Genomic DNA, 13,453 nt, shown 5'->3' with positions numbered 1-13,453 from the left:
TTTGCCGATATTGAAACCATCGAGCAGCTCGGCATTTATTTTTACTGAGTTCGCACCAAAATTTCTGCTTTTGTTAGCTGAGATCTCGGCAAAATTCCCGCTTGTTAGCTGAATCTCGGCAAGTTTTTCACTGAGATCAAGCAAAATAAAATGCCGAGCGTGGTGGTGTCAATCTCGTCAAAAAATCTAAGTGTGTATGTTGAGAATAAAGAATATGGCTTAAAAATCTCATCATTTAAATTTCATTTATAGATTAATCCAACTACACACAGTTTGCGGAATCGTAAAACGATAAAAACTCCATCCATAATTTTTTTCCTAGATTTTCCGTGCTGAGCACCAATCCACCGACGTCAGAGAGCCAGCTCCCACACCTGGACCTTACCTATCGACCCACTAACTCATGAACCGGGGACCAACGGATTTATTTCCTTTCATCCCCGTGATCAGAGATGTTATGCCTCAGAACATCCCGGCGGCGCCGACTGGGATTGAACCCAGGCCTGAGAGGTAATCACGCTTACCACCACCACCGGCTAACGATCCATAAATGACAAACCTATTTTTGACCAATTTTAGACCCCCGTATTTTGCTATACACATGGCCGGTCACAACTTCTGAAACCCCCCTCCCCCTCAAATATTTTGTTATTTATGCAAGTTCCCTTAAGGGCCTCCCACATTTGTTCAATTAGCGTCAAATTAACGTGAACGCAACGCAAACGTAGGGGAAATGCAGGTAATGTCGGCCTAAGTGTCCCTAATTTGGGCCCATACATAAATTCAGCAATCGACTAAATTTTCAATAGCAACCAAAAATATCCATTAGTAACGTCCCAATAACGCGTTCATCTAGATAAAATTGATAAATAGCAGATTTTTAACGATGATAATGTGGATTGCCTTTTATAATTGAATTAGATTTTAATGACAACCATTAATTAAAAAACAAAACCAATTATTCTTTATCTCGTTCGGTGCCTGATCAGTGTACGTATGTGCTTATCAATTTTGCTTTGCACCTTGCGCCAAAGCACACGAAATTGTTGTTGACAACATACCGATATCTCTTTGAACTATTCCACGTTGGTAGGATCAATTTACATTTCTGTGCTGGGTTCCTATTTCCCTTCTAGTTTACAATCAGTAGACCGTATTCACGCTCAAGGTCTTTGGGTTGCACTTGATTCTGTTATCAGACCAAGACGACACGCTCCCAAATGCCACTGCACTGTGTATTACGCAAGAAAGAGCAAAAGTAAGAAAGTTAATCGCCACCACGGGTTTTGCCAACGAAAGGCGTGCTATCAGTAGATTTTATTTAGTGGGAACCTATCAAGTCAACGGTGACGTGTAAGAGAGGCGCCCGATAGTTAATCTTTTCCCCCGGTCTGGGAGTTCCTTTTCGCGTTCGGCTACAAGCCCAACCGTGGCGCCTATTTCATAATACTTTCAAATTCAGCAATAATGAAATGCTATTTCCACCTCCATGATCGCACACTGCCCGAGTGGCTGTTTCGACTGAATACCGGCAAAATTGTACCATTTAAAGGCACATTATTGATACCGGTTTCTCACAGTGGTAATTACTGCACAGCAGTGGTAGGGCAAATTACGTCTGCATCAGACCCTTTTCCAAGCTCAAGGTTTTCATCAAGATAATTTATCAAATCCAGACAAGCTCTGAGATGTGATTTACTGATGAAGACTTATCTCACCCTACTACAAATGATTCCGGGAATTGCGAAACAGTTTTTATCTCGCTACTGTGTTACTGTACGCCATACCGTGTCTCAAACTGTCCACGTTTGTTATATACCCTTGAAAGAACTACGAACGCGAATAAGCCACGAACGCAGAGACGGTGAGTGTGCACATGTGCTTTGTGGGCTGTTTGATGCCAAATGTTCAAAGATCTATTGCTCAGTTGGCATCGGTACTCGCACTAATCAATTCGGGCTTTGCGTTAGTGCGAGTCTTTTTTTTTCGGTGGTTCCTACCTATTTTCAAGTATAGGTACTTTCGCTTTCACTTAACGGACGCACGGTGGTTGTCTACTGATCTGCTTGATTTTCATTTTCACGGCCAATTGAGCTAGTTTTTCCGGCTTTCTACGCGTCGGGCATTTGAGAATAAGCTTTCGATGTTGTTAGTTGCTAATAGTCTGTTTATTATACTAGTTTAAAGATGTGTAACGTTCAGTGAGCGTACGGAATTATATGTAGGGCAAATTTTCTGCTACATGATGTGTACTAAAGCGAAACAGTTGAGGTGTATCGAAATGAAAGTGAAAATTTGAGGCAATTGTGCAACAGCTAATGGCTGTACATTGAGAGTGAGATTAGAGCTGGAGAGCTACTTTATCAGGCAGTTGTTACTTGGCTGAATTTATTGATGATCAAAATGAAGATCGGTAATCCAACCAGTCGAGTGCCTGACTATTATACACTATACAAGGGTGGATCCACTTTTGTAAACAAATATTGTAATGCTCGTTTTTCGCGAATCAAACCTCGCCTTGCGAAACCAACAACACCATCTGGTAGAGGAAATTCTCTCCTATCCGATAGTGGTGCTGGATCAGGCTCAACCGAATGAACGTTACATTTTGCTTGTTTATTATAATATATTACAATACATCGTAAAGCTATAGTTAAGAAGTTCAACACGAAAAGCACTGCATCCTCCGCTACCGCTATACAATAAGTTTCTTCCACCAGAACGGGATTCCCTTCCAATGCACAGTGGGTCAGGAATTAAATCTAGCAGGAAAATAAAATAACGCTCTGGGATTGCATCCAACTGAGTTGACGCCTTCAGTGAATTTGATTAGTTGGGAATACAATTTAGTGGATAAAAATAGTTGAAGTTTTGGCCGCAAAGATGGCGCAGCGATACAAACTTTTTTATTTGACAAGATAGCGGTCTTCGGCAAAGTTTTAGAACGTAAAATTTTATGAAAAGTTGCGGAAGACATAAAAGCTTTACATCACGTTTGTAGTGTTATATTTTGACATTTTTGTTCGATCGGTACTGATCATTTTAATCTTTTCCAGATCAATGCTATTATTTTTAGAGTACTGAAAAATATATATATATCACATGAAATTTGAAAAAAAAAACATAATTGAATGACAATTGCAACAGACAATCCCGTGATGCACATCGAGAAGTACTGCTAGCTGCTGCCGGATTCGGTAACAGCTGAGAGGGAACTCAAAGATATTTTATTGCTAGCAAAAAATATTTCGGCACTGATCATTCATAACGGCCAATGTCGGAAACGTAAACATTAGCTTCTTTCGTAATTTATCAAGTAAGTAATTCAAAGTCTATCCATGTAAGTCACCAATGATATCGGATACAGGGACTCTTCCTATATACAGACATACAGTGGGGGAAATTCGTTTAAACGCAATGTCATTTTTGCGTTTATTTTCAACACAAAAGATCGAGACAAAAAATCAAATATAGTTTGTCATAGCCCATCAGAAGTCTCGTATTTGAGAACACAATTTGATTGGAAGTTCATAATGACTTTTGAAAAAATCCCAAAAAAGGTGATTTTGGGGGGGAAATTCGTTTAAACGCACTTTTAGTTTTATTAATCAAATCGAGTTCACAGTTCAAAAATCAACAATAAACAATAGTTAATACTTCGTTTGCTTTCCGTTTTTCTGAATAGTTTCGAAAATTCTGTTCGGCATTGATTTCACCAGCTTCTGCAGAGTTGTATCAGGTATCAAGCTCCAGGCTTCTCTTACGGCTGACTCAAGTTCACGAACTGTTTTAAACTGCCTTCCGCCTTTGTAAACCTGTCGTGCCAGGATGCCCCACAAGTTCTCGATAGGATTTAGATCCGGACTACGAGCTGGCCAATCCAAAAGACTGATGTCTCGTTCAGAAAACCATTTCAAAGATTGCTTGCTGACATGAATTGCTGCATTATCCTGTTGAAATACGAAATTTTCCGGCATAACGTCTTCAGTAAACGGGATCAAAACATCTTCCAGAAGCTCCAAGTACTTTCCCGAATTCATCCTGGTTGAAATGGTGGCAATAGGGGTCTTTCCATGGATCGAAAAAGCGGCCCAACACATTAGAGTACCACCTCCAAAGTTCCTGCTCAACTTAACCTGCGGAGATTTCCTCAAATCGTGCCAATAATATGCGGTGCAGTCTGGGCCGTCCAAATTGAATTTCTTCTCGTCAGAAAAAATAACATTGTCCCATTCCGTAGTCCAAGACATGTATTTTTTAGCGAAATTCAATCTGGCGCTAATGTGGGCCGGTTGAAGATTGGGTTTTTTTGCTTTTTTGGTGTACTTTAAGTGGCCACTTCCATGTAGAATCTGCCGTACACGCCTCTTAGAAATGGAAAGCCCCATTTCTTGCTTGATTTGCGCAGCAGAGAAGTTTCCAGAGTCTCCCATTTGTATGATTTGGTTTCGGACACGGTTGGTGATCTTCGAATTTCCCTTTGTTTTCTTTTTTACGCCATACGTCTTGCCTTTTTTCAGCAGGTTCCTGATTGCTGCTTCCGATCTGTGGATCACACGTGCAATTTTGCGATTGCTCTCACCGCGACTTTTGAGTTCTCGAACCAGTATTTGCTCCGACTGGCTTAAATACTTTCCTTTACCCATTTTGCCGAAAACAAGCAACAACTACCGCGCAACGCAAATTTAAACTCGTGTTAATGGCGAACGAGGGCTATACAGTGTAAATATGACAGATGCGCAAGATAACAGGAGCATAGGTACGCTCAATGCGGCTTTACGTTAGTGTGCGTTTAAACGAATTTCCCCCCCAAAATCACCTTTTTTGGGATTTTTTCAAAAGTCATTATGAACTTCCAATCAAATTGTGTTCTCAAATACGAGACTTCTGATGGGCTATGACAAACTATATTTGATTTTTTGTCTCGATCTTTTGTGTTGAAAATAAACGCAAAAATGACATTGCGTTTAAACGAATTTCCCCCACTGTAGTGATGGTTTACTTAGGTAAGTTTTCACTCTCGAAAAAAATTGCGGAAGAAGTTATTTTTTTATGTTTGCGACATTGGTCCTTATGAAAGAATGGCATGATGTGTCGATTGACTGGTTTAGTAATTTAGGTGTATGTAAAGGGTGTTACGATCAAAGTTTGGTCAAATAAGAATGCGTGTAAATTGATTTATTTTTTTTTTTTTTTTTTTTTTTTTTTTTTTTTTTTTTAGTCACTTTAGCGCTCTTGGGTCATTTGTGACTTGTCCGGGGGTGAGATTTGAACTCGTGACTTTGGCGTGATAGGTATGGATGCTAACCACTACGCCGGGGTCGCCCCCTAAATTGATTTATTTTTTTATTAAACAAATCAAATTATGTTTTTTTTTTAAGTTCAATTAGTATAAAATCGAAGACATTCAATCACTCAGTAATATTTCAAATTGATTTTTGTCGTTTCAAATTCAAGTGCATGGGCCTTAAAAGAAAATATTGAAGATGCTGGACTTTGGAAACAAATATTTGTAAAACCGAATCTGAACTATTCTTTTCATGGGTTTTAATTTTTCATTTTCAAATCGAAATCAAAATAACCATGCCATTTTATTAAAAATTATCATGATATGAATTCCAGAATTAACTTGGAATTCTGCTCTGAATTATCATAGAATGCTTCTGAAATTAGCCAGAAAACACTCCGCGTAATAATTACCGTTGAATTATTTTTGAACCTATTCGGAGACTGTGATTCCTTTGAAATTATTTTCAAAATTTACTTTTAACTCTATTCAAAACAGCAGAAATATTTCGAAATTTTATTTGGAAACCCAGAACACGCTTAACAGTCTGTTTCTTGTTGAATTCTCATCATAATTCTCTTCCATTTTCCTCGCGATCCCCATAAAAATCACCTAGGAATTTTCCTTAAAGCTTCTTTTTTCACAACTCCTTTTGAAATCATCTAATACCTCCACAGAAATCCCTCAAAATTCATCCAAGAATTTCTAAGGACTTCAAGTCAGAATAATTCTGGAATTTCTCCTTCGAAAATTATGTGGGAATCCTCCTCAATATTTGTTTGAAATCAACACTTTGAATACTTTAAAATTTTACAAAAAATTCCAGGTTTTGTCCGCAGGATTCTAGATTGTTCTGTAATTGTTATGACCCCTAAAATGCTTCCAAGTCTCAGAGCCTTGACAATTATGACTCCACGATTCATAAGTATGATTTTTTTTTCAAATTTGTGATCTTGAAAATTTTTCAAAAGCTCACATTTGAATTATGTTTTTTCCAAATCTTGCAAAAATTGTTCTTAATCACAAATTTTGAAGAAAAGTTCTAGTTCCAAACTCTACACAAACTTCAAAGTCCCAGAATCTTGAGAATCTTCTTAAATCACATTGTTTATCCTTTCTGTAAATTCCTTTCAGTTAATAACCTTTCAGTAATATTCTTCAAGTATTGGTCTGTTGGACGTGGGTGGGAACCATGTTTAGTTTCACGTTGAGCGAGTTCCAACGTCAGTAGGTTTTACATAATTTTGTTCGTGTTTAACTTTTTACATAAGCGCCAGTTCTGAAAGGTTAATATTGATGTTAGTATAGACAACGGAGTGGATACATATTTTCTTTATCCTATATCCCTAACAGTTTTTTCTAATTCTCATTTGTATCAAGTTCATATTTTCTGAATAACTGTCACTTCTTACTTCGATCGTTGATTTCTCGCAAACGGTTATTCAATCAAGCAAAGTAATAACACCATCGGACGGATGAGACAATCCCCCATCTATTAGTAATGTTTGAATTGTTATTTGTGAGACATTATCGATTGAAGTCAATAATGACAGTTACGTTATGGAAGTTGATTAGAGAACATTAAAGAAGTTCCATAAATAAAAAAGGCGAGAACTTTTAGCAAACACCGATATTTTCAAGAAATTTCAGAGTAGAAGTAGAAATTTAGATATTTTTTTAGATTGTTTCATTATATTCATACTTCGAGAACGATCAGATAACATCCGAAAAATCACATTAACTAAAGGAAATTTACAGCGACTTACAAGGAGTTCCTCAGAATTATTGGATAATCCGATAATTCTGTGATTGATCCTAGGCTTTCCAGGGAAAATTAGTGTTTTAAGGCAAAGTTTCGTGAGCGTTTATAAACTTTATAAAACTTAAGGAAAATTGTAAAACTAAAGGGCAATTCAATCAATTCCAGTAAAATGGTGGGTTCTTTTAATAAAATACTAAGATATTCAGGACAATCTAGAGAATTTTAAGAAACTTGAGAAATATTTTGGGCAGTTTTGAAAAAATCAGTAAACTCTAGACTATTGAAGAAGTTATGAATTAGTTTCGATAATTTGAACTTCAGACAAATCTTGAGAACTTCAGTGATAATCATATAGCTATATTAATTATTTCGCTACGGAAGCTTAAAGAAGTTCCTAAAATTTCAGAATAACTTCGAAAACTTCACAGAACTACAGAGATTTTCAGAAACATTTCGAGAACTTCATAAAAGTTTATGGAGTTTAAGGGAAGATCCGAGAACTTCAGAAACTTTTATGGACATTTCGACCCCCCCCCCCTCAAATAAGTTTAGTTAAGCTCCAAAAACAAAGGCAATTTCAAGTTCCATTAGTTTCACTAAATTAGCGGGAAAATTCAAGAAGTTCCCAGATTTTCAGAGAACTTTAGAGATGTTAAAAAAATTATTGAGGTTTTAACAGAAGTCCAGGAGTTCACGCAAGCTTAAACATTTTTAGAACAGTTCAATTAAATTCATGGTAGTACAACAAGCTTCATGAGAACTGCAAACACTTTAGAGAAGTTTCGAGAACTTCGAGAAAGATATCGATCTCGATAATAAAGCTCTAAATAAAAAAAAAAACTTCAAGAAAGAACAGATATCCTCAGAGCAGAGATATTCCAGAGCAGGAAAATTCCATAAATTTTTAAAAAGTTTCGAGAAATTCAGTGAATTGTTAACACTTTAGAGAAGATTCATGATCGATAGGAAAATTGTGGAAACTTTAGTAAGTTCGAAAAAGTTTAGAAAAGTTAAAAAAAAAATGATGAGAAGTATTGCGAGCATCAGGCTAGTTTCTCAAACTACAAAAGAACTACAAGACACTTTCATTAACTTTTGGAATAATTTAGGAACTTTCAAGTAGTTCTGAAGACCTCAGAATAGTCCATTCCATATTCAACAGAGATTTCTCATGAAAATTCGCTTGGAGTTGACTATCTTAGACTTAGGCTTAACATGAAGTCTAAAATTCCTCAGAACTAACTACCATGAAAGCAGATTGCAGTTGATTTTTTTCTCATAGATTTTTTTCCTAGAAGTCCCATGGAATGAGGTGCTTAGAAATTATAATATAATTCCATGAACCTTAAAACTGTGCAAGGAATTTGACTCCTGATTCTTGAACATTTCTTTCTTTTTAGTTCAGAATTTGTAAAATTTGTGGGAAACCAAAAACAATCATTTGAAGCCTCTGAATTTTAAAAATGTATTTGTTACTGAAGATTAATCCATTCTGGATCTAGAAAGTTTTTTTTTTTTCCTTTGGTTTGTTTTTTCCGTCGATCTTATTTTCCGTGCTGAGCACCAATGCTACCGACGTGCCAGGAAGGCAGCTCCCACACCTGGACCCTACCTATCGACCTATCAACTCATGAACCGGGGACCAACGGCTTTACTTCCCATCCGAAGGAAGGCGTGATCAGAGATGTTATGCCTCAGAACATCCCGGCGGCGCCGACTGGGATTGAACCCAGGCCTGCTGGGGTGAGAGGTAATCACGCTTACCACCACACCACCGGCGCCGTTAGAAAGTTTAATGTATAAATGAAAATAACTAGGAATATTAAATGTTTTTTAATTTAAAATGCATGAGACTTCCAGGTATATTCAGGACTAATAAAATTCCATGAGAATTCCCGGTTTTTTAGGTTTTCCCAGGTAGTAGAAGTTTGGAGGTTAATTCATAAACTTTCTATTGAACCTTTTGCTTTAAAGGTTCCTATCGTACATATTTAAGTGTGTATGAGAATCTAATTGAAAAAGTCTAAAACATCAAATATTTATTTGGTATGCCATCAGAACGACTAATTGTCTTCCCTTAAGTCACTTTTATACAACTATAAGTCACTATTTGGTCAATTTCTTCAAGATGGTAACTAAAATCACTATTGTTGACAGCATTGATCGCTACCAGCCCTGAGAATGTGATTGTGAGTGTTATGTCTGTTTGTCTGTTCTTACATGTTCACAGAGAAATATCGACTGCAGCTCAATCATTACATAAGATACGGCATAAAATGTAATTGAAGCCTTCATATTAGACCGAGGTTAGGTACATATACCCTATTCAAAATTGGAAAAAAATAACCATGCAATTTATACGACTGATTCCATTCGAATAGATTAATGCTGCCGGGCTTAGTGGTTAGTTTTGATATAAAGAATTCGGTGGCCTAGTAGCGACCATTTTTGCGTTTGTGGATAATTCCCAGACTTCTTCCGAGTGCTAAAGTTTTTTTTTGTAAAGGAACGTAAAAAAGCAATTCTTATAGAACTCGGAAGAAACTGTGAGGAAAAAGGGGTTTTTCCAGCAAAATCCTAGTTCACTTCTTCCGGGGACGTCATTTCATTTGAATAGCTTTATGTCGTCGGGCTTAGACGATCACCGGTCTCACTGGTTCTGTGATGTACAGGGCTTGGTGGCCTAAAGGCGACCATTTTTGTCCGCTGAGCAGAAATTCGTGAGTTCAATCCCAAGCACCTTTACATTACTAAGTTGATCCTATCAATTTCTAAACTGAATCCCATGACAGCCATGGAAATGCAGAGGTTTACTCGGTCTCTGGTAATAACGAATATCGAACTAACAATGGTTCCCCCTTCCCGGTAACTGTAAACACGTGGCTAGCGCCGCTATCGATCTCAACCAAGCCCCATTTTTTTGTTCTAATTTCGCTTGATCTGATCAATCGCTGAGTAGCAATTACGAAGTGTACCAGTCATGCTTATGCTCAAATAGAAAACTGTAAGATACGTTTGCATTTTTCGGATGATTGAGTAATATAATATCACCCCTGTAACCAACTTCGGTTTATATTCTTATCGAGTATAAAGAAGTTGGGTTTAACCATAAAATCGCTAATGTTGTGATATGCATTGGAATCATTTTATTAGGTACATATATGTAGCCAATCATTTCTCGAATCACTTCCATAAAAAAAGTCCATGTGCTGTTGTTAGCGACTACGGGCCCTAGAAGAGCAAAACCATTTTTAACGCATTCCTAATCCAACTGCCAAAATCAATCAGCTGTTGGCATAAGTTTCCCACCATGAACCGTTGGACGTGTGCGAAACAAAGCCAATCCTGCCTGTCCGAAGAAAAGAATTATAATAACGATGACGACGACGACGTCGCCGAGTGTATGGCCAACAGACACCGTACTAACTAACCACTGTAGGTATAGATAAAGCCGGTGGGAAAATAAATGACCATTTGGCATCTCTCTCATCGGGCCATGATATGGCCGAAGAGTTGGGACACTCTATAGAAACGGTTATTATTAGAAACCCGCCGTCGTGGTATAGAACTTGAGTTGGGCCGAGCCATGCGTTTGCCTAGCGACCTGGCCGAAAACATGAGGAATTCCTGCTCGTGGTGTGTCGTACGGCACAAATTTAATGATCCCGGGGAACTTTTTTTTTTCTTCCACCACCTACCAATAAGCAGATGGGCTCACTGTGATTTAAGGAGAAAATTTTGACCCATTGTATAGTGCAAGTGCTTCGTGCCAGAACGTAGATCATCGTCCGTCCGTGTCCGTGGATTGTCCGTGTGGTTTTCGTGACGTGTGCGTGTGGTGTTCCGGGTTTTGTTTTGGCTATACTGGACCGGTAGCCAAAATCTTCAACCGGTTAGCTGGTGTATTTATAGTTTTGGAAGCGCGACAGTGCCTGCTGAAAAAAAATTCACACGACAGAAACATGCAGGACGGGGATAACGCACAGGATGCCGTCGATGGAGAACCGAAGAAGGATATGAAAACCTGGTGCTATGTGATCGGTAATTAATCATATAGTTGTCATAATTATAAATCGTGTTAAAATAACCCCGGTCTGAAAGCAGAGAAGCAACAATGGAATTGGTATAAAGATCATTCTAAATATAACCGTTAATTTTTTAGGTTAACAAGCCACCTGTTGTGTGTATGTACTTTCAATGTCAAGTGATATGCGAAGAAGGAGGCAAGGTGAAATTCAACAATATGTGTGCTTTACCCGCCAGTCTGTTAGTACATACTTACTTCAATTATACGTATATTTTTGGTTTTAATGATGTAAAATCGAAGCAAGGAATGCGGTGCCATGCCGCTTGAAACGACTTTTCAATCTGAACCAAATTCTCTGCATATGACTTCAATAGAACGTAGCCCCAGACTGCAGCTATTAGGTATACTCAATACTGATGTTTGTCTATGCCAGATCACGTGTCTGTATATTATAATTTGAGGACATTAGTGTACAGCTGTACAATAAGGTACGGCGGAAATATGCTACAATTGAGGTAGTTGTAACTTTACAACGGGATTTTTAGTCACTTTATGGGTCATGGGCACACCGAATGCGATCCGGACATCCGATTCAATAGGGTTTCTAATGAAGGTTTGAGTTCAGATTACAATTTTACCTTCTCTATCAGTTGCAAGACGCCCCAAAAGTTATTTATTACCAGGGTGCTACAGTGCTCAAATGGTTCCAAACCGGGTTCTGATTAGCCTATCAAAATTTGAATTCATTTGGTAAGAAACTGACTTGGCACAAACCTTTTGAAGTTTTTCTTTAATACAATGTTAAACAGTTCTATAGCTATTCTTATAGGGTAGAGCGCTACTTCGTCGTAATCGCCCATTTCCGTTCTATCGATCAGAAAAGATCAATAATATCAATGATTTCTACGTGCACCAATTAATTATAGGTTTGTTCCGATGCGTTAGTTCATTAGCTACAACATAAATCCTGTTAGAGCGCATTGTATGAATATTTACGCTCATTGTTCTCAAAACAAAAGAGGCGCTCCTAGCGAATCCCCTTTTTCTACGTTTATCCGTAGGACGAAGAAAATCTAATGGCGTTTCAATGCGTTAGGACGGAATTGAAACTCGTAGAACGAATTTAAAATCAAGAAGCAGTGTTAGATTTTAGACAATATCTCAACAATTTGTGACTCTTTATCAAATCCAACGGTACGTATGGAAAGGTGAATAAATTTGAAAGTCATCTTTGACAGAAATATTCCATTTTTTGTTTAAACTCGTTCAGAAAAGAGAGGTAAAGCGCGGGTTGTGCTTAGTAGGACGGAAATTAGATCAAAAACCCTAAGTAATTTTCTCAGCTAAAACTTTGCAGAAGATTGTTTTTCAGCCAAACGTCAATTTAAATATTTATTAATTGTTTGAGAGATTGATAATCTTATGGCACGTTGAAGCAGCTGTTTTGTTGGCAACCCTGTATTTTGCAGTGTGACATGTTGCCTGCTGAACAGTTGATTGAGCATAATCATAGGACATCGGTGACTTGACTCACTAATAATGATAGATGTTGATGACTCCATTATTCTCGAAGCTGCCTCTAAATTGAAATCTTCAACTTCACTTGGACCCGATGGAATTCCTGATATTCTGGTGACGAAGTGTATCGATAATTAACTTACACTTCTACGTCACAGCTTTCAACTCTCACTACGTACCGACACCTTTCCATCGCTATAGAAGACAGCGTTTATGTTCCCTATCCACAAAAGGGTGACAAAACTAACGTTGACAATTACCGGGGTATTCGAACTACTGGTGCTGGAACCTATTTTTCCAATGCAAGCAGTTCATCTCCGAAGATCAGCATGCCGAAAAAATCAACTACTACAAATCTCCTCAACTTCACTACCTACGTGTTGTTGACGGAATGTCTGAAGGACTGCAGACCGACGCTATCTACACAGATTTGTCATCCGCTTTCGACAAAATCAACCACGAAATCGCTGTTGCCAAACTCGCCAGGTTTGGTTTAACCGGCTGTTTTCTTGATTGGTTCCAATCGTACTTGACCGGTCGGCGTCTTAACGTCAAGGTTGGATACTGCCTCTCTACCGCTTTCTCTGCCTCTTCTAGAGTTCCTCAAGGTAGCCATCTGGGTCCGTTAATTTGCCTATTGTACCTGAATGACATGAACATTTTACTAAAAGGACCTCGTTTATCATATGCAGACGATTTCAAAATATGTTGGAAAATAGAAACCACACGATGCGAATTTCTTAGCTATATATATTCGCCTTGACTTGGATGCTGCTAAACCCGAATAAGTGCGCTGTAATGTCATTCACAAGAAGCCAGCGTCCGCATATCCACACCTATTCTTTGTCGGGTGTTCGTA

General features: G+C 38.1%; 1 protein-coding gene across 2 annotated transcripts in view; it reads left to right on the top strand.

The window, feature by feature from the left end:
* Positions 1-13,453, top strand: part of ReepB (Receptor expression enhancing protein B) — a 29,545-nt gene that overhangs the window by 5,692 nt on the left and 10,400 nt on the right. Inside the window, exon 1 of one of the 2 annotated variants that reach the window (XM_065219575.1) lies at positions 10,793-11,090. The exons of the other annotated variant lie outside the window; for it this stretch is intronic. Within the exon in view, the coding sequence (XP_065075647.1) occupies positions 11,012-11,090 (79 nt within the window). The 5' untranslated portion in view covers positions 10,793-11,011. Of the gene's footprint in view, positions 1-10,792; positions 11,091-13,453 lie in introns of those variants that run through there. 2 annotated transcript variants of the gene reach the window in all.

Source organism: Ochlerotatus camptorhynchus, unplaced genomic scaffold, assembly GCF_037179485.1.
Source record: "Ochlerotatus camptorhynchus isolate MF236.1 unplaced genomic scaffold, CSIRO-AGI_Acam_v1.1 ptg000105l, whole genome shotgun sequence".
NCBI classification, from domain to species: Eukaryota; Metazoa; Arthropoda; class Insecta; order Diptera; family Culicidae; genus Ochlerotatus; species Ochlerotatus camptorhynchus.
This window is presented reverse-complemented; position numbering and strand designations above follow the sequence as displayed.